The sequence below is a fragment of the Pseudocercospora fijiensis genome (genome assembly GCF_000340215.1).
Source record: "Pseudocercospora fijiensis CIRAD86 unplaced genomic scaffold MYCFIscaffold_2, whole genome shotgun sequence".
NCBI lineage: Eukaryota > Fungi > Ascomycota > Dothideomycetes > Mycosphaerellales > Mycosphaerellaceae > Pseudocercospora > Pseudocercospora fijiensis.
The window spans coordinates 6,641,244-6,666,434 of NW_006921533.1; the positions used below are offsets into that span (position 1 = coordinate 6,641,244).

At 48.3% G+C, this 25,191-nt stretch overlaps 8 protein-coding genes across 8 annotated transcripts in view; 3 read left to right on the forward strand and 5 right to left on the reverse strand.

Moving 5' to 3' along the window:
• MYCFIDRAFT_202634 (uncharacterized protein) overlaps positions 1-2,488 on the reverse strand; it is a gene marked incomplete at its 5' end in the record, with an annotated part of 4,597 nt that extends 2,109 nt beyond the window's left edge. Inside the window, 3 exons of the mRNA XM_007925724.1 lie at positions 23-2,307; positions 2,375-2,419; positions 2,470-2,488. Coding sequence (XP_007923915.1) covers positions 23-2,307; positions 2,375-2,419; positions 2,470-2,488 — 2,349 coding nt within the window. The remainder of the gene's footprint in view (positions 1-22; positions 2,308-2,374; positions 2,420-2,469) is intronic.
• Positions 2,489-3,630: 1,142 nt separating this feature from the next.
• Positions 3,631-5,270, forward strand: MYCFIDRAFT_131995 (uncharacterized protein; the record flags this gene model as incomplete). The annotated part of the gene is made up of 4 exons (XM_007925725.1): positions 3,631-3,791; positions 3,858-4,914; positions 4,973-5,017; positions 5,076-5,270. The coding sequence occupies 4 exons, from the start codon at positions 3,631-3,633 to the stop codon at positions 5,268-5,270; spliced, it is 1,458 nt and encodes a 485-aa protein (XP_007923916.1).
• Positions 5,271-5,778: 508 nt separating this feature from the next.
• MYCFIDRAFT_116419 (uncharacterized protein) lies at positions 5,779-7,275 on the reverse strand (the record flags this gene model as incomplete). The annotated part of the gene is made up of 2 exons (XM_007925726.1): positions 5,779-5,942; positions 5,979-7,275. Coding segments are annotated over 2 exons (1,461 nt in total), but the record flags the coding sequence as incomplete, so codon positions are not given.
• A 4,239-nt stretch (positions 7,276-11,514) lies between these two features.
• On the reverse strand, positions 11,515-12,484 carry MYCFIDRAFT_210600 (uncharacterized protein). Its single transcript, XM_007925727.1, has one exon. The coding sequence runs from the start codon at positions 12,185-12,187 to the stop codon at positions 11,852-11,854; it is 336 nt and encodes a 111-aa protein (XP_007923918.1). The 5' UTR covers positions 12,188-12,484; the 3' UTR covers positions 11,515-11,851.
• Positions 12,463-13,706, forward strand: MYCFIDRAFT_172451 (uncharacterized protein; the record flags this gene model as incomplete). The annotated part of the gene is made up of 7 exons (XM_007925728.1): positions 12,463-12,550; positions 12,575-12,757; positions 12,789-12,928; positions 12,987-13,073; positions 13,110-13,172; positions 13,206-13,432; positions 13,454-13,706. The coding sequence occupies 7 exons, from the start codon at positions 12,463-12,465 to the stop codon at positions 13,704-13,706; spliced, it is 1,041 nt and encodes a 346-aa protein (XP_007923919.1).
• Positions 13,707-13,743: 37 nt separating this feature from the next.
• Positions 13,744-15,242, forward strand: MYCFIDRAFT_172452 (uncharacterized protein; the record flags this gene model as incomplete). The annotated part of the gene is made up of 5 exons (XM_007925729.1): positions 13,744-14,079; positions 14,118-14,241; positions 14,270-14,358; positions 14,393-14,514; positions 14,546-15,242. The coding sequence occupies 5 exons, from the start codon at positions 13,744-13,746 to the stop codon at positions 15,240-15,242; spliced, it is 1,368 nt and encodes a 455-aa protein (XP_007923920.1).
• Positions 15,243-16,916: 1,674 nt separating this feature from the next.
• Positions 16,917-17,734, reverse strand: MYCFIDRAFT_86591 (uncharacterized protein). Its single transcript, XM_007925618.1, has 2 exons — positions 17,345-17,734; positions 16,917-17,287 (listed from the first exon to the last, which is right to left on the reverse strand). The coding sequence occupies exons 1-2, from the start codon at positions 17,638-17,640 to the stop codon at positions 17,137-17,139; spliced, it is 447 nt and encodes a 148-aa protein (XP_007923809.1). The 5' UTR covers positions 17,641-17,734; the 3' UTR covers positions 16,917-17,136.
• Positions 17,735-18,343: 609 nt separating this feature from the next.
• MYCFIDRAFT_77423 (uncharacterized protein) lies at positions 18,344-19,716 on the reverse strand (the record flags this gene model as incomplete). The annotated part of the gene is made up of 2 exons (XM_007924589.1): positions 18,344-19,525; positions 19,582-19,716. The coding sequence occupies 2 exons, from the start codon at positions 19,714-19,716 to the stop codon at positions 18,344-18,346; spliced, it is 1,317 nt and encodes a 438-aa protein (XP_007922780.1).
• Positions 19,717-25,191: the final 5,475 nt, after the last annotated feature.

The window sequence follows — 25,191 nt, forward strand, 5'->3', positions numbered from 1 at the left end:
CGAAGATCAGAGCTGAATCCACGATGCGGTACATATAGAGCTCGCCCAAGTACTTCATTTCTGCAATGCGTCGCTGGTTGTACTTGAAGTCATTGACTTCAAGGCCGACGGTCATACGTTCCAGCAGCTCGTCCAGAACCGTGACGACGAAACTCGTATGGAAGCGCCAAAGGGCAGCAAGCATCATGCCCAGCAAATAGATGTTGCCGAACTTAATCTTGCCGGGCTTGACGAAAATCTTGCGTAGGATGTCCACGACTTCAGACTCCTCCCAGTGTAGTTTGCGAATCTGCTTGACAACCTTGTCCAAAGACTTCTTGCTGAGGTCCGAGTATACCAGCTTGCGGACGAAGAGATCAAGGGTTGTACGCTCCTTTTGCTGAATCGCTGCACGCTCTGGTGGATTGACGTAGTAAGCAGCATTCTCAATCAGCATACGCTCCTGCTGGCCGAGATGCTGCGCTGCCTTCTTGCGCTGTAGCGTTTCTAAGAACGAAGTCATGCGCGGCGATGTGTCTGGATTGCGCAACAAGTACCTTCCACAATTCTCAAGGAGGTTTGCTATCACCTCTATGTTCATCCTGGAAAAGTCGTCGAGGCTAACTTTCAAGCAGTGAAAGATGACATGCTCAGGAACAACTCCAAACTTGGTGAGTTCAGCGATGTAGCGGATGTTGACCATGCGCACTTGCCCAAGGAAGTCTTTCGATTTGCGACGCTGCAAGCTTCGGAACTCATCGTCAAGGTACTTGATCATGGCCTCTGGGATGTCGTTCAAATAGCGGCCAAGGGTCGTAATGAGACGTGCGTACAGCGGAAGGAGATCGGTCCTGCCCTTTGGTACGTCTTCAACAGCTTTGATCAACCGATTCCTCGAAGCTTTCGAGTTCAGAAAGCAGAAGTCAATTGCGAACTGATCGACTTGATCCTTGGTTGTGAGTTCGTGCAGTCTTGTGAGAAGCGCATCGACCTGCGCTCCCACAGTCTTGTTCGCGATTGCAGTAGATGTCTCCTCACTCTCAGCCGGCTTGTCTTTGGAGTCATTTGATTCATCAATCTTCTTGCCAACCTGTTCATCATTTCCGTCTTTCTTCTTCTTGCCGTCCTCAAGAAGAATGCCGGGAACTCGGTCTTTCAGGTCCGTGAGATTTTCGTAGAAGCGACGCTCGTCTTCGTCTTCCCAGATACCAGCACCTTCACTCTGGCCACGAAGGTATTCACCGGTCTTTACAAGTCCAACGCTGCCCTCAAATCCGGCATTCGCAGTGTCCTTCTCAGACAGGTCTGGCATCTCCGCACCCAGAACTTCTGCAAGCGTTTGAGCGCTGGCCACGAGCTTCTCTTGAGCCTTGACGGCCTTGTCGTAGTTCGCTTGCCTGTCCTCAAAGACTTCTCCCGACTTGACATACGCTTCAGCATTGCGCTTCCCTTGGTTCGCAAGACGTTCCTGATCGCGGACAATGTGAGCTTTCACATCGTCGAAGTAACGCTGCATGATGTTACGGAAGCGTTCCTGCATAGCAGGTGGAGTAAGTGGTGGGTCTGGAACAGCTCCGTCATCGTTCTCGGTGGAGGTCTGCGACTCTCCGTTCGCATTCGAAGCAGTTGTCGCGCCATCTTCGGCGACCTTCAGTCGCTGCGCTCCTTTCGTCGCTTTGGATCCAAGTATATCCCAGGCAAATGCCTTGACGAAAAGCACAACCAGAGGCAAGTTTACGTGTTCGCGGTCTTGCCCAAGCATATCCTTCAAAACCTCGAGTGGGAATGGCTCTGGGTCTGCCGTGTCTGCTCGGATGCCGTTGGCTTTAGGCTTTGAAGTAGTATCGGCAGGTTTGGCGCCCTTTGCAGCTTCGGCCGGCTGGGCAATATCCTCTAGACTCCTGAGAACTCCGACGAGCCATAATTCCGTGGCCACGCGAAGTAGCGTGCGCTGTCTAGCAATGCGCTCCCTCTCCTCTCGCTCTCGAACATCGGTCGCAAGGGCTATGAGCTGCGCCTTATCCGGTGTCGCCAGGCCGCGTCCGACATACCAAGCCAGATATGAAGTGAACTCGTCTGGACCGAATCGCTGATGCAAGGCGCTGACAATCTCAACGCCGGCCGTGATGTCCGCAGCGACCTTCAGCTTAGTCAGACCTTCGTAGCAGGCGGAGATGATTTCGGTGAGGTATTTGTGTAATGACAGCGAGCGTATCTCGTGCAGGAACGTGGCCTGGTTGGCAGCAGTGAGTGCGGTACGGAGGCGCTTAATGAATGCTGTGTTCTTCTTCATGTTGGAGTCCAGCGAGCCTTGGACCTCGAAGATATCTGCGCCACTCCTGGTCAGCTTGCCAATGCTCCAGATATATCATGGATCATCAGTCCTTTGCCGCACCTTTCTCTCCATTCCAAGCTCGGATATTCTGTTCTCGCAAATCGCCTTTGCGCATGTCAGCCACATTCGCCGGCAAACACCTCATATCGCCTCACGTTTTCTTCGCCGCTCCATGGCCATGGCGGCCATACTGTGTGGCGGCGCGTGGTTCGGCGCCCGGGGTGGGAATAGGTGGAGGGGCTGCGCTCAGCGATCCGGCATTTGGACGATTTGTAGTGGCACGCTCGTCGGCCGTCGAGCTTGCATTGGTGCAGTTCCTCAAAGAGTCCGCCGAGCGCCGTCGATACAGGGAATATTGGCAGTGCTGTGTCCGATGGCCGCACAGTTGGTAATTACAGTTGAAGTGAGAAGCGAGCCGGTGACGATTAATCAAGCAAGTGCACACAGGTGGGGCCAGACAATGAGGCTCTGCGTAGGGCTGCGGGAAAACGGGCCGCAGCAACCTTGATGGCAGCCAACGTTCTTCACGAACAAATCCACTTCTGATCATCAACATTGAAGTTGAAGTGTTAAGAACGCTCGCCACGACCGCAGATTTCTACTATCAAGAGCCGGAAGTGAGCCATCTACACAGAAAGCGTCTAGCCATGGACATATCGACCCGTCACACGAGCCGATTGAACCCTTTTGGCCCGCGTGGCAAGGTGGACATCGTTGCCTCTTGTGCAATGTTCGAGGGCTAGACTCATTATCTCTCATCCGCTAACTCTGGAAAATTAGCCCCAGTTCCTGTCTCCGAGAGTGTCCGGGCCTGTGTGTGGGATCTATATTGCTTGCAGTACCACCGCATATGCACGTCGCTGAACGGGCAAGAACGTATGGACCAGTTTGGTGTATCGTCCAGGGCGTAGACTGGCTTATGAAGGTTGTGGTGGTGGCAGGTATGGTTGAAAAGGCAGCACGTCTGCTCCAACTCGAACGATGAAGTTAAATCTCAAAGCCTTTTCGCCAGAGATTCCAGCATTCATTGCTTTTATATTTCTAACTCAGAAAGACGAGCCAGACGAAGCGTTTTCAGATACCGAGACCATGTCCAGCAGTGTTTCCGCGGCTTCGGAGAAGCCCAAACCCCCCATTGTCGAGGAAACGCCTGTACCTGAAGATCAACATGGAGCGTCAACGAGCAACTTCGTTGCCAAAGTGGCTTCAATCAAGGCAAGCAAGCTGAGATGCTCTGGACTCTCTGCCTGCTCCGATCTGATCGATCCCAGCGCATCTTTACGTATGCCTCTATCTTCGCTTTCTCCTTCATGTACATGGCATGCTGGGAGGGCGTGACTCTCAACATGTCCTTCGCTTTGTACGCCGGTGGTCCCCAGATCATGGTAGGGGGCATGCTCATAGCCTGGATCGGAGCCATGACACAGGCAGCATCGCTTGCGGAGATGGCGTCAATTCAACCCATTGCTGGAGCGCAGTAAGTTGACCGAGCATGAAACATCTACAATGCTTCTTACTGACCAGCTTTCTCCGGTGGTACCAGGTATCACTGGACCTGGGCCTTCGCACCAGCCAAACCAAGACGATTCCTAACCTGGCTTCAAGGCTACGTGACTTGGTTCGCGTACCTATCAGTGATGTGCAGCATCGCTCAACTCACATCTTCGATTTTTCTCAGCCTGGCATCATTCATGCACCCAACCTACGAACCTCAATCATGGCACTTGGTCCTAGTCATCTACCTCTTGCTCCTGTGGCAAGCACTCATAAACATCTTCGCCTTCAAATGGGTCCCGCTGATCGAAATGATATGCACGGTCCTACAGATCGCACTTTTCATAGTATACGTCTGCGTCTTCGCAGCAATGGGGGAGAAGCACAGCGCCAGCTACGTCTGGACCTTCTTCCACACATCCAATGGCTGGGGCAACGACTTCGTGTCCTGGAACGTGGGACTCTTGTCTTGTGTCTGGCTATGTAAGTTACACAACCTTAGGGCTTTCAATCCTTGGCTTGGGGCTAATATCGCAATCGCAGTCATTGGTTTCGATTCCGTGATACACATGAGCGAAGAAACCCGACAGTCCCGGCAAACGGTGCCCAAAGCCATGTTCTGGTCCATAGCGGCGAATGGGTTGCTGGCTTTCGCTATGGCGGTAGTGATCATGTTCGTGTCCGGGTCGCTGGATGATCTAGTTGCCTCGGACTTGCCGATTCTCGTCATCTTACAGAAGATCACGGGCTCTGCCAATGCCACGGTCGCGCTTATTGCGATTACAGCGCCAATCTATGTTAATGCTGGAATGGCTGGCACGGGTACCGTTTCTCGTCTGACTTGGGCCTGGGCGCGAGATGGCGGATTACATCCATGGTTCGCGAAAATCAGCCCGACTTTGGGAGTCCCGATTCAAGCTGTTGTGCTTCCCACTGTCGTGGTTATGTTGCTTGCCCTATTGAACCTCGGCCCTTCTGCTGCGTTCGGCGCGATCGTTGCTTTGTCTTCCATGGCCATGTACTTTTCGTACTTTGTGGCCATCGCGTGTTTCGTGTGGGCGAGGTTCCAGAGGGGTGCTGAACTGAAGATGGGGTCATGGGATTTGGTGATTTTCACTCGAAGTTTGCCTCCGCAAGCAACTTCGCATGCTGACCATGTCACAGGGTCGTGCTGGAATTTGGGTAAATGCATATGCCCTCCTGTACACCGTAAGCCATCTACCTCAGCAAGAGTTTGTGGAGACGTGATCGCTGACCTATTCATCAGGCCTGGGTCTTCGTCTTCCTTCCCTGGCCAAATACCTTACCTGTCTCTGCTTCGAATCTAAATTACGCAGGCCCAATATTCCTCGGCTGTGTCGGCTTCGCATGTGTCACATGGTTCGCATGGGCAAGAAAGAATTGGCCAGGCCTGCGCGAGGAGATCATCGAGTTCGTTCTGGCGGCCGAGAAAGATGACTAGACACGCATTCGGAAATCCTGGAGCTGCGATGGGAGACTTGACATGAAAAATCACGAGTAACGAACACATTGCATTGAAATTTAAATCACGGCTCATTGCGAGATATTCCAACTTCTCCAATCTCTTGCGGCCGATCATCTTGAGCAAGGAGACCTTCCTTCGCTGAAGTTTCCGTCAAGTTGTCTGTCCTTCTCAGTCTCGGCACCATAGCAAGCATTCTCTGCCAAATGTGCGCCATTCGACCTTGCTTGCTTTGCACATGAATTGCCATCTTCTCCGTATCCTCATCATACCGATTGCGTGGCCACAACGGCGCCAGCGGTTTCTTGCCAACCGTCACAGACAATACAAGCAGAACACTCAACACCGTCAAGACCCCAAATCCAATCAAAATCTGCTCATCACCCACATCTTTCTCCCAATCACCATGATCACCATCCACGGGCTGATCATGACCATGATCCTCCAAAATCTCTCCCGTATACCTGATTCCCAAATCAACCATATTGGAAGTGCCAAGGGATCGCCCCTCTTTATCCAACGCAACAACTCTCACAAAACGCTTCACCCCATCCCCTTCAAGCACTGGATATCGCGTCTCAAACCCCATCTTCGGAACAACAATCGCATCCTCGACCGCACGGCTCTGCAGCAACTCCTCACGATACTCATCTCCCTCTCCCTCCCCATCCCTCTCATCCGTATGACTCCCCAACAACAACCAAGTCACCACCTCCGTCGCCCCATTCCAAGAAAAAAACAAAACCTCCCCCTCAAACACCAACAACGGACTATCTCCGGGATACGCCGTCCAATTAAATTTCAAATTCCGATAACTCTGCACATCGCCGCTGCCGAATGTACTCGAAGGTTGGAAATACGCGTCACACAATAATTCTCCTTGTTCCGAGAATTCGGCCATGGCGCCGTTGAAGCCGTAGCCTAAGAGGACGTGGTTGTTGGGCAGGGTTTGGTAGGAGCCTTGCGACGTGGATAAGATTTTTGTGAGAGGGTCGGAGAAGGCGTGGTCGAGGCGGGCGGTCATTGAGGAGAGGTTGAGTTCGATGCGTTTGCCGAAGGATTCTTGGGATATGGACTGGAACCAGTCGGCGCGGTTGTCGAAGAAGGTGATGAACTTTTTGCCGTCTTTGATGTGCCAATGGGCGTCGTGTTGGCCGAGAGAGGTCGTGGCGTCGCCTGAGGAGAGATCGGTGAAGGAGTTGTCTTTTCCGCCGAGTTGCCAGAGGACGTCGCCCGTTTTCCCGTCGATGTAGAGGATGGCGCGGAGGAAGCGGATGGAGATTAGATAGTTACCTTCGGCGTCTTTTTCGACGCTATTGATGTGGTAGACGTCCCATGGGGCGTCTTCGGTGGCTTCGTTGATGTCGGTGTAGGATTTTGAGACGTCGATGTGCTCTGAAGCTCTCCATTCGAAAATTGCCTCTCCGGTTTCGATGTCGAGTTCTTGGAAGATGGAGTCCCAGATCCATCCTTCTCGATGATGGCCGACTACGCTATCGACGTCGGTGGCCTTCTTTGCGTAAATGCTGATCAGAGCAGTGCCGTCTTCTGTGAGGGCGAATGCGTGTAGATCTGCACCTAGACCGTTCGCGGCCTTGATGCTGTATCGCTGATTGTATCGTTGATCCAGCATGAGGTACTCTCCGATTCCGTGGCCACCGACAGCATCGTTGCCTCCCCAGAATGTCAAGTATGGTGACCCCTTGTACGACTGAACTTGGAGGTTGTAGACTTCTCCATAACGTTTTGTTGAAGCCCAGACAGGAGAACCGGTGATGTCCAGGATCATTGGGGTCGATTCTGCAACAGTGCCGCGCGGCGCGATGAAGAGATAAGAACCGTCATCGCAATTGGTGAAAGGTTTCATGAAGTTGACGACCGGGACTGCTGTGACGTGTGGATTGGATTTGAAGGTTTGTGTGACATATTTTCCCAACTCCGCATTGTTGTACTGAGAGTTGGCGTGGAAGGGAGCCTCATCTGCAATGCTTGATGCCAGGATAGCAGTCAGAGCCAGGAGTGAAGGTAAATGCATTATGGAAAGAGAGCGTAGAGCCAGCCACGTCGAGTGGCCACGCAGGAGGGAGAAAGAGAGACAGGAAAGAGGGTGGTGAATTGAGAGACGCTGCTTTCGTCAGGTTCTCCATACTCCTACGTACTCCCTCTACTGTGGGACATGGGTCCGCGATTGAGCTCGCCGCGTCACTCGGTGGACGATGCATACTGCCAAGACATACATTCAGCCCTATCGAAACATCACCCTCCTGTCTGGCGCATGCTGTCTATTTAAATCGGAGATGGATCGATTTCCGGATCCGACTGCTTTCCGAATAGGGACATCCGATTTCCGCTCTTTCGGTGAGCAGAGTCGGTGAGACTGTTCGTCAGGGCAACAATATCTGACCAAAATCTCGCAGGAACAGAATGCCACGCCGAAGGCAGGCCGATTGAGCCGCGCCAGACCGTGTGGGTACACAGGGGAGGTAGTACGTACGTGTGTACTGTACGGCCGCCGACTGCTGAAACATGGTCGGGTATTCGCCTCTCGCGCCATTACGCGCCGCCGACGAGCCTGGTGGAGGATTGCGCGCGGGACGCTTCTGCAGACTGTCCAGTCCCCATATGTCGTCGCGGTACAGGTCAAACGGTAGAAGCGTCGTTGGACATCTCCAACCGCACATTTCTCTGTCGAATTTCGGGGAGGGGAAAAGGAGGGAGCTGAATGAGAATCTCGCTTGGCGACGCTTGGCAATCAAAAGCTACTATGTGCTCCGACCAACTTGTCAGTAAGCGCGGGGAGAACCCTGCACCTCCGAGAGAGGCTTGGCGAGCATACACACCGCTGTTTTCCACCAAAATCTGCTCTCCAGTCCTCTTCCTAAAGCCTAGAATTCTCTAGTATATCGTGGATATCGTGTTGTCAATAATTCAGTAGTATAGACCCTTCTAAGGTGTTGTTATAGCATCTATAATAGTGAAGAAAGCTCGTATAAACCGCGACTAGCAAGGCTAACTAATTAACCTCTTTACTAAAGGGTATTCTACTAAGCAGATACACGCCTTTGCAAAGCTTCTAATATCAGTCCGCTTAGTGTATCGTTATTAAGAGAAATGGCGGTTGTTTAGAGCCTTGTATATCGAGAATATAGGCACTCGGCGTAGCTAAACGAATATACTGCTTCTAGTAGCCGAGGAGGAGTTTCTTCTTAGGTATCTCGACGACCGACCGGACGCCTACTTTATAGAGATAATCTAAGCTCTTCAAGATGAATTTATAAGGCTACGCCCTATAAAAGACAGTAGTAATAGCGCGGTTAAGCTTCGCCCTACTCTAATTAGTAGGACGTTAAAGAAATACGAGTATACTCGAACGGAGGTAAAGAGGGCGGCAAAGGAACGTAACCCGTTCTTAAGGGCTTTATAGACGATTAGGTACGCTAAATAGCCGGTTAATCGACTTGTTTTTATCGATAAGACTACTAGCAATTAGAAAACAGGTTAGCGGAAGTATAGTTAGAGTCTAAGGGGTGTCACCTATATTAACGTCTAGTATACGAAGCGAGAAGTAAGGTAGAGCGTGTTGCCGGCCTTTACGGTCTATAGCTATTTACTATATACCTATATATACTAAGGATCGATTAATAGTAACTATTTCTTTACCTAGATTACTAAGCAGGTGCTTCTATGCCTCGAAGAAGGTCCGCTAATAATCTTTGTAATAGACAATGCTAGTATTTACTATAGATTGAGGATTAAGCAAGCGATTCTCGATGCTAGACACCGACTCGAGTACTTGCCGCCGTATTCGCCGGATTTGAATCCTATCGAAGGAAGCTTCAATCTGCTAAAGAAGACTATTAAAAGACACAGGGACTAGCTACCGAAGTTCTTTGGCTTTTAGGATTACTTACTATATTGTCTGTACCTATATAGAGGCCGCCGAGCGCGTACGCTATTCGCTAATACTAGATATAACGTCGAAGGGGTGGATTTGCCGTACGACGCTGCCTAATTCGAGTCGACGGCTAGTAACGCTTAAAACATAATAGCGCTCGACCTAGAGGAGTTATAATAGATATAGTAGGCTTAGAATAACGAGCCGTCGATGCTTAACGATATAGAAGCGCTATATACGTTATATAAAGAAGATAACGAGGGTAAGGAGGAAGAAGAGGTCGATTTTAACGACTTCGAGTAATATAACTAGCTAGGTATTGCTAGCGTGCGGCAAGCGCCGTACGGTAGAGATATAAAGAATATATACGAACGCTAGCCTTGCCTATTGCTTGTTTTACACTATAACTAACGCATTATATTAATCAATTACATATAGGCTAAATAAGTGCTATTACCGTAAGAATCTCCCGCTTATTACAAGTTTATATATATTGTAGTTGTATAAAGATTAGTATAGGAAGGAAGCTAGAATTCTTAAAAGTTCTCCCCTTCTTTAGTAACGGCAGCTTCCGCCGCTATAACCTTATCCTGTTTCTTCCTTATAAACTCGACAATAGCCTTCTTTAGTTTTAATCGCATACTATCCACTTTACTAAGTGCCGCCGGCTAGTCGTCCTTTGTAAGATTGCAGATAGTCTCTAGCGTCTAGCCGGAGCCGACGAAATAGGCGATATAAGGCCGTAAATAGTCGTAATCCTAGAAGTCGCGCTATAAGGCAACCTAGTCGAAGAATTCTACTATTAGCTTCTCGCACTAAACGATATTGCGCGGCAATATAACTTCACTACGTAGTCTAGTCTTAACTAGCGCTCGACTAGGAGTCCGAGAAGGCGTACCCGGAATAATACCGCTGCCTCGCAATTTGTTATCGATAATACGGCCGAGATCTTTACTAAAATTGTTGTAGATAATCGGCTAAATTCTACTAATACCTCTACTACCTCTAATAGCCGGTTTACGAGGCGAGTCGGTCTCGCTACTATAGCGGCGACCTCTTATCTTCCGGATAGCCGCCTTCTATAGCTTACTCTCGACCTTCCTCTTAATTAGCTTAATTTCTAACCTTACTAGCAACCTATCTTCGAAAGCGCTAGTCTGCTCGTCTACCTTCTATTTACTAGAAGCGATCGCTTTATACCCTTCGATTATAGCCGCCTCGAAGAACGGAAAGTAGTTCTTACTACAGTCCTTTAACTTCCGGTTACGCTAGTACGTATACTTACCCGCCTTTAAGAAGTTGCTGCAGTCCTTAGTACTATATAGAAAGTTACGGATAATCTAATAGTCGTACCGCTTCTAAGTCTCGAGTTTAGCTATTACAACGCCGGCGTTAGTAAGCTAAATTGAGGTTAGATTAGAAGCCGGTTTAGCTAGTAGCTTCTTGCTACTACCTAAAGCTCTAGCTGCTACTGTTGCGTTAGGTTTGGTTAAGAAGTCTATATTAATAAAGACGTTCTTCCGCGAGGTAAGGACAAGGCCTTTAGCAACTTCGAGAGCGTTATTATAGACCTTATTACTATTAATCTCATTATTGCTAGCTAGGTACTAATCGCTCGTAAAAGCCGACTTCTAACTGTCCGCTCTAGCTCGGACAACAATACGATTAATTGGCACTATACTATATAACTTCGCTATCTTCGCCGCCTACGCGTATCTATTCTAACCCTCCTCTTTCTTCGCCGATAAGAACTTTACCGGTTTATACGCTATTGTCCGCGCCGCGCCTCTCTTCGTTATATTAAAGAGCGTCTACTGTCCTTTATAATAGAAGGTCTTATCTAAGAAAGAGCTAGGTTGAGTTATTAGAGCGTTACTAGCAGCGAGTATAGCAACGCTGCTAGTAGCGGCTTCCGCCTCCTACGTAGCGTTAAAAGAGGAGGAAATAGAAGCTTCGGTAGAGGAAGCTATATCTATATTAGGCGATAACTCCTCTACTAGCGCTATAGCGGTCTCCTTGCTAGCGATTAGGTTAGGCTCTTCGACGGTAGTTGCTTTACTATTCTTACCGGCAGTTAACCTACTCCTAGTACTACCTTTTGCCTACCGAGTCGTATTAATAGCTCGTCTAATTAGCGGCGGACTTATAGACTTCTCGAGAGTCTGGTTCACCTTAGCAGCTTAGTCCAATCGCACTAGTGGCTTACTAGCAGTCGTACGTGTCGGTCTTAGCGCTATTGTTGCGATTATAGTAGTTAGAAGTAGTTAGAAAGTGGTTAGAAGTAGTCAGAAACGCGTACGAGGCTCGAATAACGATTGTTCTCTGTCTACAGCAGTTCAATAGGAAGCAACAGGCGATTCTATATACAAAACACCCCTATTCTTCCCCTGGCTGGTGGCCCGAGAGAGGATGCGGCTCTGCGGACCGGACTGACAAGTTCCCCGGAGCACATAGTAAACGAGTCGAGATACACTCTCTCCACAATCCGCTCCAAGCACCCAAGTCTCTGCTCATCATCCTCTTCTACTTGCGACCTGATCACATTTTGCGAGAGCGTCCCCGCACTTGCTGCTCGGCCGTCGAACTTCTGCAGGTGCAGCGACGTATACCATCAGACGCCAACAGAGCTGTGCTTCCAGGCGCACTTGCGACCTGCTACTGTATCTCACGTTTGCTTCATTGCTTGCTCTTCCGTCAGACCCGCCTCGGCGCAGCATCTGCGCATCCCCCTCCTCGGCGCAAGTCGATGGCTCACGGCCTCCTTGCTATGACTGCACGAAAGACTTGCGCGAGTGCCATCTACCTGCAGGCGCTTCGAACGACGCCAATTGCGTGTACGGCTGCGACAGGCTTTGGAGGTTGTCGGCAGAAGCTGGGAGATTCCGAATCGTGGTGATTGAGCGTCGCGATGCGTCAAGGTCAGCGCCGAGAGCCTTTCACACTGAGAACACCGATGACTGCGCCATCTTCTGGCGATACGGATTACTATTGATGTGCCCATATTTCTGCTGCAGCTCCTCGTGGTTCCTTAGGCGGACCATTCGCATGTATTGCGCTTGCGTATAGCCATCCTCACCAACATTGTCTCCTCTCGCCGGCGTTGGTTCGTCTTCGTAGAAATGGCGGAAAAGTGCCCAGCTACAAAGGATCAATGCTCCCGCGCCGACCAGGCAAAGGACGATAATCGCCTGGTATGGCATAGAGGTATGATCTCCATCCTTGTTGTCGCTGTCCGACATGCTTGCTGATGCGAAGGCCCTGCGCTGTCTCTGACCGATGAGAGAGCAAGGCTGCCGAGTTGGTGGGATGTCGCGGCAGTCAAGACACTACTGTGAAAGGCTAAATGATATATGCGCTGGTACCAGTGAATAAGTACACATGCAGCAAGCCACGCCAACGGAGAAGGCTTTCCAGCTGTCATGCACCATTGGAAACGGAAGAAAGGAATCGACGACAGAAAGCCGCGCGACAATTGACACATTCTTATTAACGGGCTACACGCAATACCACCCTGTGTGGCCACGACTGCGCCGTCACTGCGGTCAGCATAGGAGACTTGGACATGACATGGGTGTCATGCTTCTCGACGATGCATTACACAGCCTCTCGTCGGCTGTCGAAGTCGACGCGTCCCGCCGGGCTTGTCGGAGCGGCGCTCACGGCATCAGAAACTCAAATGAGACTGCTGGCCAGGGTCATCGATCGTACTGAAGACGCTTGTGGTCGGTCGCCAGACGCCGATGTAAGACGCCTACTTCGGCGCCCCTTTGATACGCTCGAAGTGCCTTGAAAACAGGCAGTACCCAGTACCCGGAACCCCTACCCCTCACCCTCTATCTTTGGCAGCGCGGCAAAGCTCGAACACAGCTCTGACCTGTGAAATGGTTGTGCGCAATCGTGTATCGATGCAAGCATAGCACTAGATCTTGATCCAGCTCCTAAATGAACGACCGCACATCGGGATAATATTGATGAAGTCACTGTATGTCACTTGGTAGGTCGCTCTCGCTCTCACCAAGATCGTCAAAGCCTCTATCACGCTGTGCTTGGTCTTCTACGCACGACTAGCATGGATGACTCCAGAAACACTGTACCATGGCATCCTTCAGTCGGACTTGCTATCGACGTTCGTGCACCGTGAACGACACAGACACAGACGGCTTTCGATCTTGCTGGTTTTTCTGTTTGACCCTGATTCGGCCGTGAACGGACCGTGGATAGATCGTGGATGGGCCGTGTATGAGATGTGGCTTTGCTGTGGATGAAGTATGGACAGAATGTGGATGAAATCGGGACCACTCGGACCGAAAGTGCTTGGCATTTCGACATCACCCTTCCATGAAGTCGTTCCCTTCGCTATCTACATGAATCTGTACATGTATCTTCCATCATCGCACGGCTTCGCAGGAGATAAGGAAGAGCTTAGAAAGAACTTTGGAATTCCTTCATATTGTCTAACAAGCTTGCGGCCGCCGACTGACCAGGACCGAAAACTGCTGCAGAAACTAATTCGATTCTAATATCACTACTAGTATTCAAACTAGTATCAGTACCGGCATGGAACTCATCCTCCAAACTGCGGTTACTTTTCTATCACGCACATGCTCGATCGACGGACGTCAGCTCGCAAACATGTCCAGGAGATTCGGCCAGGCCGCAATGCATGGTCAACATACCATCACACGACACTGTACATATCAAGGTACAAGTACATATAAAGCAACATGTCCTGGAAGTGATCTAGAGATGCTCGCTTTTACTTTCCAAATCTCGTCTGGCATTTGCATATCACAACCCGACATTCAGTCTTCATACAGCACATTGCTAATCTCAATCTTACGCTGCTTCAAAGAAGAGGTCAATGCTCTCGAGGAGCATGATATTCGTCGAATGGTGTTGCGTGAATGAGGGGCTTGTCGCAATTTCGGGAGCTTAATGGATCCCTTCTCCTTTCTTTTGAGAAGGAGACGTTGCTGCCTTCACCTTCACACACAGCCCCATTCACGATTTGCTACAATCCATTCCGCTATTCATCGAACAACAGGATCTTCTTCAGTGATCTCCATGCCGTCCTCTCCGGAAGCTGGCGATGTTGAACGCCCGTCGACCCTGATCCTTGGCAGAGTGGTCACAGAGGTAAGCACTGCTTTCATCACGCTACTCGACATTTCCGTCTAACTTTCCCACACCAGAGGCCGAACGTCAGCGGCGGCGACGCCGCACCAAGCTGCAGATGCAAAGGGGGCTGCAACACCAGCCAGTGTGCATGTCGCAAATTCGGCGCATCCTGCTCACTGTTGTGCGACTGTATGGATTCTTGGGCCTTTCGTCGACCACGAGTTGCCTTCCCCTGTATCAGCCCTTTCAAGAGTCTCGTTCAAATTTTCGGCGGAATCGACACGAAAGAGTTGGCTCAAATGACAAGAGGAGGCATTCAAGGTGGTGTAGGATTTTTGCTCCACCACTCGCGATTAGAGAAGATCACGACTAAACCCGCGAATGCATGCTTCACAAAGTTTCTAAATCGCAGACATGCTTTCATTGACGTCGAGAACCTCAAAATTCAGCTGAACGGAGACTCTGAGGCATTCGAGTGTGACGCCATCCTGGCATCCTGGCGCGCTATGCTGAAGAGCATGCAGAAAAAAGGCTCGAGCGCGGCGGACGTGGACGAGCATTTCCAACTCCTCTTCCAGTACGGCCTTGGCGAAATTTCCGACAAAGATCCAACAACTGCAAGGAATGAGAAAGAGTCTCTACATTTCTGGTCTTTCTGTCGTGGTGGATGGGTGGATCGAGATTTGGTCATGCACTGTTGGAAATGTAACTCGTGCTACGACGACGCGTGGCATTGCGATACTTGTGGCGTCTGTAAGATTGGACGCAAGTTTAAGTGTGATGGATGTGGTGGTTGGTCGGAAATCGGGGCTGTTGAAGGGATTGAAGATGGACGGGCTGTGACTGCAGGACAAAAACGGGGTCGCCGGGCAGAGAAAAGGAAGCGAGAGTCGATGCAGGATGGGTCGCATGCTGCTGCTCGAGCGACACATGGTTGATTTGATGGATTTTTTTTGAATCTTAGTTTCAAATGTAATTTTTCCAATAATTTTGCAACGTCTCAATCTTGAGTTGGTCTTTTGCCCCAAGTTGTAACTCAGAGGCAAGCACGGCTGAGCCATGCATAATACCTGCGAACGAAAAAATGAACCTGATTTTCGTCGTACATTGAGAGACTTCACACTTACCCTGAACTCATGCAGTACCGACAAGCTCGAATATTCCCTTTCGACTGTCCCAAGCGCACAGGCAGGTTAGATCCGGCGATGAAAGCCTGGTCTGATTGAGTTCGATCTTGAGGAGAGTAAGACACTCATCCATTAACTCTACCCTCGGTCCTTTTCGTCACACAGCAGCAGCATTAATGGAATGCTAAGTGTGATCCACAGCCGCAACATTCCCAGAACCAGGAAACGCCAGTCTAGCAGCACGAATGCCCCTCGACCGCAGAAACAGCAGGATTTAACTTCTCCGCCACTCGACTGTTCTCGCATACGCAACGCCGCCCTCCCGTTCTCGTTCTCGCAATTTCAATCCCCGCCTCGAAGCCATAACAACAACAACAACATCAAAAGCCCGCTGCATACTCACCACACTCGCCCTCTTCTCCCCCACAATATCAAACCCCGTCCCATGAGCCGGAGTCGCAATCATCATCGGCAACCCCCCCTGAACCGTAACACCGCCCTCAAAAGAAAGCAATTTCAACGCAATCCGTCCTTGGTCGTGATACATCGTAACAATCCCATCGAAACTTTTTCGCTTGAGGAAGATAGTATCGCAGGAAAATGGGCCTTGGACGTTGATACCTTTCGACCTGCGGGAGCGATGTGATCGATTTCTTGGAGCCCGAAATTGCCGTGTTCGCCGTTATGCGGGTTTAAGGCGCAGACTGCTAGACGGGGGGTTTCGATGCCGGATTCGCAGCTTGAATGGTATCATCAGCATTGGATGTATGGAATGGGAGTGTCACGGATTCGAGTGTCTTGCCGGAGGCGATGGAGAAGCTCTATAGCTTGTAAAGTCGAAACTTTCGAGATCATGCCCGCGACTTTCTCCATACCAACGTGACTCGTTACTCTCGCAGTCAGTCCATAATGGACCGGCGATGTTAATCTCACTGGTCGTGCCTTCAAACTCGAGCTGTTTGGCAAGCCAGCGAAGTTCATCTTCTTCTGTCATGCCTGCTTTCTGGAGTGATGTTTTGTTGAGAGGGGCAAAGACAAGTGCGTCGATCTTATTCTCACGCCAAAGTTGAATTCCGCGTTGGAATTGGTACATCTCATACTTGATCTGTGAAGTGCCTTCGAACATGATCCTCAACCGTGTGCGGCCGTCTCTATACCTTCCGCTACTTGGAGTTCTGTGAGTCTTTGAGAGCCATGATCCGTTTTGGCCGTTAAGCTGATGTTCAGTTTCGCAGATGGGGCCGCGTCGCCACGTGCATGGGAGCTGTGCAGAACCACAAGCAAATGATCGCGCTCCGATTCTTACTCGGAATATTTGAGGTTGGCTTCGCACCCGGCTGCACATTCTAATTGTCGTCATGTTACAAGAAGTATGAGCTCACGTCCCGATTCGCTTGGCTCTATACCAGCGTGGCTTTTGCGGGCGCTTTGTTCGGCATTCTCGCTGGTATAATCACAGGCTATATGGATGATCTTGGAGGCATTAGAGGATGGAGATGGCTCTTTATACTAGAGGGACTGGCTTCAGTCGTTGTTGCAATTGGTGTCTTCTTCGCGCTCCCGGACTTTCCAACTTCAACTCGAAGCAAATTCTTGACCGAGGAAGAACGCATTCTGGCTTGCAACCGCTTGGCACTAGAGGGCTTTGGTCTTTCCTCAGGTTGACCTTCTATCGTCCATGCCTGGGGCCAGTGAAGAAATGGGATCATTCCCGAGATTGCGACTGGCGATGAGACTGCATAGCCTCTTCAAGCTTGGGCCAGAAATCACGATTGACTCCGGTATCGACAAATTCGCTCCATTTGATGATCTTGGTTGCTTCGTTAAACTGTAGTGTCCACATGTACTCGTTGATACTGACGAGGGGTCGTCAGCTTAGCATTCCAGACAGAACGGCATTCATGCATGCTCACTATTCTCCAGCAGCCGTATCTGCTCGCGCATTGAGGTGAGCGCATATCTTTCTCGACTCTACATCTTCGACAATGTCGTGAAGCGTGAGGCGAAAATTCTGGAAAATGGGTCGCAGCTGTTCTAGCTGTGCTCGATAGGTGGTATTGTCCTGAGGCCGATGGCCCATGGACGCGGGCAGAATGTATCGCATACAGTCTTCATGGCGATAGGAGAAGATGGCATCGATGTCCATTCTGTTAAATGCCTGGACCAGGCATTCCAAAGCCTGTCGCTGTGGGCTCTGGGGAGTCGACATGCTGGCGGCAACACATCAATTCTCCTTCGTCATCGGTCAATCGTGCTTGTTGGGCTCATTTTCCGGCAGCCCTTTCCTTCGTTTCCCTTTCGAATCGACCTGGTGTTGTTGCAAGTTTGTTCTCTCGCGGGATTCGTTTCAATTGATTCGAAGAAAGAAAAAGATACGAAGATTGGCCGTAACGACAGGAGAGAAGAGAGTTTGGCCAGGTTCCTCGGTTGCTCTTTCGACCGGCAGTTCCCTTCGATTATTTGGAAAGCGTTCCCACAAATACATAACCAGGACCACGCTTGCCCTGGAATCGTGCACATCGCGTTGTTGTCAGTTGGTGGTGGTGGTGTTGTAGATCCGAAGGCCAAGAACTTGCGCCCAGAGAATAGAATATCGTTGTATATAAGCAGCCTAAGGACACGATGCTATACTCATCAGTCTCGTTGATTCACTGGCGTGTGTTGACCACGTTCAAGCATTGGAGCAGATTGAATGTATGCCTTCACACTCTCGAAGCTCTTGAAGTGATCAAGTATTACACAGTTGTTGTGGTGGTGATGACAAGGAGGCAAGGAGGATCAATTCCATGTTTGCAGTCCACTGCTATACTCCGCTGTTCTCATCAGGTCTATTACACCTTCCTTCCTCTTTGTTAATTCCGCCAGCCGTACGGCGGTTCGATAGATGATTGTTACCATGCCTGACCCAATCCCTACATGTCCAATGCCTCGCGAGCCCAACTCACGACCGGAGCAAGGTCGTTCTCTGCCTCCTTGAGAATCGCAAGAGCTGCACGAATTCCAGACCTTCCCATATCGCCCATCCACCATTGGTCTTCGATGAGGATCAAGAGCATGAGCCAATGCGTATGAACGGCCATCATGCCTGTGTGGTGTTGGTCTAAGAGTCGGATGGCAGCGTCTGGGAGCTGGGCGGCCCAGGAGAAGAGTAGTCTGAAGAGACTTGCATAATCCGCATTGCAAACGCTGTCTGTGATATCACTCAAGCTGCCAATGACTGCTGCCAGAGCTGCTTGATATGTGCCACCTGAATCCAGCCATCCTTGTTCGAGTGCGAACCGAAGAGTACTGAATCTCTGTTGACGAGTCCTCTCGACATATGCCAGCAAAGGTGCGTGCCTGCCACCGGTGTTCTTCAATGCCATTTGGTCGTGATGGACGCTTGCGGGTGAAGACGGTGGCTTCATAAACATATCGTCGAGAAGGTTTTGATGGAGAGATGCAGAAGAGGCCAAGAGCGCGGCATGGACTGTCGGCACACCTTTGAGAAGATGCAACCACGTCCACTCGATACGATCTACACCGCTTCCCTCTCTTCGCTGTCGATAGAATGCCAACCCGAGGACGCACAGCAGTCGCGTACATGCGAGATGCTCGTGGGCCCGAGCTGCCTGCAAGTCTTGGAGCTGTGACATACTGCCCTCGACGAACTGACTACCATGCTGGGTCGCAGCCTCGAGATACGTTGCGGATTCTTCCCGTGGACCGGTCAAGCAGAGGTACATGGCTGCAGCAGCAAGCATTCCATGGCATACAGTCGTCGACGAATACGCCTGCGAGGGGATGAACACATGCCAGATCCAGGTCTGCTCGGGCCGAGTGCTACTGCTTAAGAACGAAGGCGCAACGTGCTCAAAGTACACACTTGCAAGTTCTGATACCTCAAACACTGGCTCGGCCGGGCTCGATGTTGGAGAAGGATGCTCCCAACAATGCTGCTCCACTGCGTTCGAAGATGTACTTCCCGCAGAGCCTGTGGGCGACGGGAGCTGGAGCACTCCGCTTATGGCAGTCTGAGCTCTGTCCTCGTTGCCGTATACACACGCTAGAGCCTTCTTCTGACAACCAAGGCACGAAGGTTTCGTCTCATCGCACTGAAGACGCATTATTAGTCTCTCTGGCTTGCCGCAATTGAATCCCAGTCACGCACCTTGATTCGTCGTCGTTTGCAAACGATGCATCCTGAACGAGACTTGCGATGAAGTCGCTTCGTGCGACCCTTGTTTAATGCACCGATCACATCTCGACTCTGCACGTTCCCGAACGGATGCGTGCTCACCGACATGCTCGTAAGGACGTTTCCGAAACGACAAGAGAAACCCGACCACGGATCCCTCCCTGCTGTATATGGGACAGCCGTGCGCAGTCGTTAGCAATGCGGATGCGACAGCTCCAGCTGAGGCCAAGCCCCGTTTGGCGGTGGCCTAATCGTAGCACTAGACCGAAACTTCTGGTTTTCCGGATCCTCGGTTTCTTGGAATTTTCTATTCGCTAGTTTCTCGATATTTTGCCTCCCTCGAATATTGATATTTGTCTGTAGCACGTATTTTACAGTGCTATACGCAATTCAGCGTATATCGCAATGCTTAGCAGTAGCTATTAGTAAACATTAATAATATTAATCGACGCCGAAACAGCTAAGTAGCGGCAGCTTTCGCTATAGCACGTTACGATACGTGCTATAGCGAAATACTATACTAACTTTCTATTATCTACCGCGAGTCTTAAATAAGAAACTCGGTCGCGAAGGTTAATAAAACTACCGCGAGTCGCATTACTATAAGTAACTAGGCTGCGAAGAATAGGGGCGGATACCGGCATCTACCTATAGTACGTATTTTGCCGTACTATAGCAAAATACGGGATTAGTATTCTACTCGACTAGGGAATTTACCTTACCTTCTTCCTCTTTAACGTATACCTACGAAACTTACCTACTAACGGTGCCTATAGTGCCTACAGATATTAACTCCGAGCCTCTATATACTACCGAGCTAAGACACACAAGCGAATTCAAACATTAAAACTATATAAACCCGCTATTAAAGCGCGAGAAGAGAGGACGAGCCGCTTAGTTATATAGTAAGACGTACTACGGCTACAACGCTAATAGCCCTCTTATACTATCGGAGCTTTATACGCTAATAGCCCTCTTATACTACCGGAGCTTTATACGCTAATAGCCCTCTTATACTATCGGAGCTTTATACGCTAATAGCCCTCTTATACTATCGGAGCTTTACGTCTACCGAAAGAGTCTATAGCACTTACTATTAGACTACGCTGCCGAAAATTGCCTAACTGCGTAGAGCTTCTTTAATACCCGCAGAAACGGAAGGCGTACCTACGAGGTGTTCTTACTAACGAAGAAGACCGGACGGATGCTGCTATTTGCCTATAGCACCTAATCTTACGTACTATAGGCAATTTTCTCTATTTATCTATTTATCGAGCGCGGCCTTTAGTAATAATACGATTAAGCAAAATCCGAGATCTTGTCTATTTATCGACCTAAAGCGCTAATAGTAGCGCGGCCTTTAGCGATAATTAAGTAATATCCGAGAACTAGAAATCCGAGCGAGATACCGCTATTTGCCTATAGCACGGAAGATTCGGTACTATAGGTAAGCAAATACATTCATCTATTTGTTTATTTATTTATCTACTTAAAGCGTCGATTATTAAGCAATATCCGAGAACTACGAGGCTAAGCGAGGCTAGCTACTCGAGACTAGCCGAGCGAGACTAGCCGCTCGAGGCTAGCTAAGCGAGGCTAGCTAAGCGAGGCTAGCTACTCGAGACTAGCTACTCGAGACTAGCTGCTCGAGACTAGCTACTCGAGACTAGCTACTCGATACTAGCTGCTCGATACTAGCTACTCGATACTAGCTACTCGACACTAGCTACTCGACACTAGCTACTCGATACTAGCTAAGCGAGGCTAGCTACTATCGGCTTAAAGCGTCGATTATTAAGCAATACCTAAAAACTATAAAGCTAGGCGAGGCTAGCTGCTCGTCTTTGCATATAGCACGTAGTATATATATACTATACTATAGGCAAAGGCGGACAGTTCTACTACTACTCGTTATCGTATTAAGTACTTTTACTAGCGTAATCTAGTAGAAAGTAGCTTAATCGACTTAACTTAAGGAAAGGGCGAAAAGCAAGGCTATAAAATAACAAAGTACTAATATTAGAAGACAGAGAAGAGAGTTTATTTATAGTAGCAGCGCTACTATGCCCGAAGGCTACTACTAAGAGTAAAAAAAAGCAACAAAAAACATAGCCTATTATGCCCGAAGGCTAGCAAATAGAAGGAAAAAAAAAACAAATAAAGAGTAGACTAGCTACGGCAACGAACGCTAAACCCTAAATACTACAAACTCCTAGTAAGCATCGTACGACTTACTACTATATTTTAGGTCTTACTGCGCGAAAAAACAACTTAATCCTTATAAGTGCGGTTACTATAGCGGCACTAACTATACTAACTAGAGATAGGGGTGCCTAGCTGCTAGGCAGCCGCTACGCTATACCGGCGACACTCGTTTACGTACCGAGTGTCGCTAGTAATCTAAGAGCGACGGGTATAGCGGCGGCAGGTAGGGCGAGGCTCGCTAAACCTACGAGCTAGGTCCTAAATCTAGCCGGCGTAGTGCTAGTTTACTAACTTGCCCGAAGGGCTACGCGCGACCTCTATCTGCTATTCCTATATACGATAATTAGCTATTCGTTTACTAATTAACAGACAAGAAGCATACTATAGGATCTACCTCTACTAAAGTGCCTAGTGTCGGTATAATGTATTAAATGCCCTACCTAGTAGGGCGGCCGCGGCGGCGCGGAGCGGTAGCGATAGGCTTATCGTTATCGTTATCTTTATCGTTATCGTTATCGTCGTCGTCGTCTCTATACTATTCTTAGTATACTACTTAACAACTCGATAAGACTACTAGATAGACCTACGGCTCCTTAGCGGGATTATGCTACTACTACTACTTATCGTTATCGTTGTCGCTATATATATATTAGTCTATTGTCTCCTAGATTTACGCTTATAGTACTGCTAGACTTATATTGCTAGTATAAAGCTAATGCTATTATCGTCGTCGTTGTCGTCGTCGTCGTCGTTACTATTAAGAAGCAGTTAGCAAATAGCGTATCGATGCGAAAGAACAAAGAGATCGGCTTAAAGAGACTAACTTACGCTTGCTGCTACGCTACTACTGCTGCTGCTGCTGCCGCTACTGCTGCCGCTACTGCTACTACTTGCTACTACTACTATTACTATTACTATTACTACTACTATTACTGTTGCTATTGCTGCTACCGCTACGCTACTACTACTGCTACTCGCCGGCTATATAAGAGTAAGCTTGCTATATAGATCCACTAAATAAGACTAAGGATATAAGAACATATCGTTAGTTACAGACAAAAGCCTGCTTAGAGCGCCGTATAGCGCGCTCTATATTAAGATTCTAAAAACTAAAACTATATTAATCTATATCGCTCGAAGGCTCGAAGGCTCGAAGTATATACGTTCGAGTAGCCGGCGACCGAATACGTTGCTAACTAAGGCGAGGGCTAAGACTAGGCGCGACCTGCGCGCGCGGGCCGCTATTCTATAAGTATATTAGTATCTTGCCTTTACTAAACAGAAACACAAACTAAATATACGACCTAGTTTATCGCGAACCGAGTAGGGCTAAAGAATAGTACTATCTTTGTTACTTTCTATGCCGTTAACGTAGATCTTATATTTAAGGTAACGTTATAGAAGAGGGTAAGAGGGTATACGGGATGCTTAAAGAAGGAAAGGAAGAAGAAAGGAAAACAGACCGAAGATATATATCGTTGTTCGGGCTATGTAAGATCTAGGACTAAAGAACTGCTCGACAATAGATAATAGTAATAAAGTAGGGCGCTAGTAGGGCGGAAGTAAAGTTAGGACGGTAAAGTCCTCTTCTAAAGTAATCCCGCACCGTCGAAGTAACGTATAATAACCTATAGTACCTAAAATTAGGCGCTATAGGTTATTATATATTAGCGATTAGTATAAAGTTTACTCTACTAAAGAAGTAAAGCGGGACGGATCCTTTGCTTTCCGATTAGGTAGTAATAGCAAGCATAGGATTAAAGTTAACGCCTACCCTAGGAGTAATGCCTATTTTTAACTAGGTATGCTATAGGAAATTCAACTATTAGTAAAGCCGATTCGATAGCCGATTCGATAGTCGATTCGATGCCTATATTAGCAAGCTAATTCGATGCCTATATTATAGGCCTACACTTTGTAACTAAGCTTATTAGAAGCTTATTTCGCAGAGGCGGCGAGGGTTTCGCTATAGCGCGTAGATCGCGTGCTATAGCTAAATACGAACGACACTTCTCGAATTAAGGTTACATTTATAGGCCGACAACTTTTTAGCCTTTATATCGTTTCTAAACCTCGTATCTAAACCTCGTATCTAAACCTCGTACCCCTTTAGCAATCGAGAAGCCTTCGTATACTAATAACTATAGTAATCATTTAGTTCAGTTCTAGCGTTAAATACCTATTTTTATATGCTAAGGGCAGGTATTAACTAGCTCTTGCTTCTAGAAGCGGTATATAATCGTAGAAATGTTATATGCCGTATAACTTCAATCGTTATATACTATATAACTTTAATCGTTACATACCGTATAACTTCGTACGGTCTATCTACGGTATATAATAATTGCTATAGTAGTAACTTATTTATGCTTGTTCGTTATGCTTGCTACGCAGACAGGTATATCCTCGTAGGCAACGGTAGCAAACTTTTAGTCGAAGAGTAGTACTTATCGCGGCTCGATCTCCCTCTTTAGTAAGATACCCTAGGAGACATTAGGGAAACGTACACTAATAACTTAGCTTCTATACTAAGCATTAAGCATTAAGCATTAAGCATTTAGACTAAGCCCGAGTCCAATTACGTAGCATTAAACTTAGTCGCTATAATAAGCTCTTAGAACGATAGTAAAAAGGCTTCGAAGAAGCTAGCGCCGCTTAACCTATAGCAGTAGCCTTCCTTTACCGAGCGGATATAGCGGATAGACGACGAAATATAGCGGCAAGTCTACTAGTAGTAGGTACAGCCGACGAGTACTAGGTCGCAATTACTAGCTTAGGCAGTAATCGAGCGAGAGGCTACTAGTATAGTACGAGAGAAGTTTAAGGCAACTTAGGGACATTATCTAGGACAGATACCTCTACTAATATCGCCCGGGTCTGTAGAAGGCAAGAGGGACAATAAGAAGGGCTAAGTTCCGAGTAGTTTCTAGCTTCTGGTTTTAATAAATTAAATAGATTGAATACATTAAAGGGTCTATAACTTTAACGGATTGAATAGATTCTAATAGATTGAATAGATTCTATTAGATTGAATAGATTCTATTAGATTAAATAGATTCTGTTAGATTGAATAGATTCTAATAGATTAAATAGATTCTAATAGATTGAATAGATTCTAATAGATTAAATAGATCCTAATAGATTGAATATATTCTAATAGATTGAATGTATTCTAACGGATCGAATGTATTCGGTTAGATTAAATATATTCGGTTAGATTAAATATATTCGGTTAGATTAAATATATTCTAACGGATCGAATGTATTCTAACGGATCGAATATATTCTGATAGATCGAGTATATTCTAATAGATCGAGTGTATTCTAAGTCGATTAAGCCACTTTCTAGCAAACGGCGCTAACAAAAGTGATTAATAC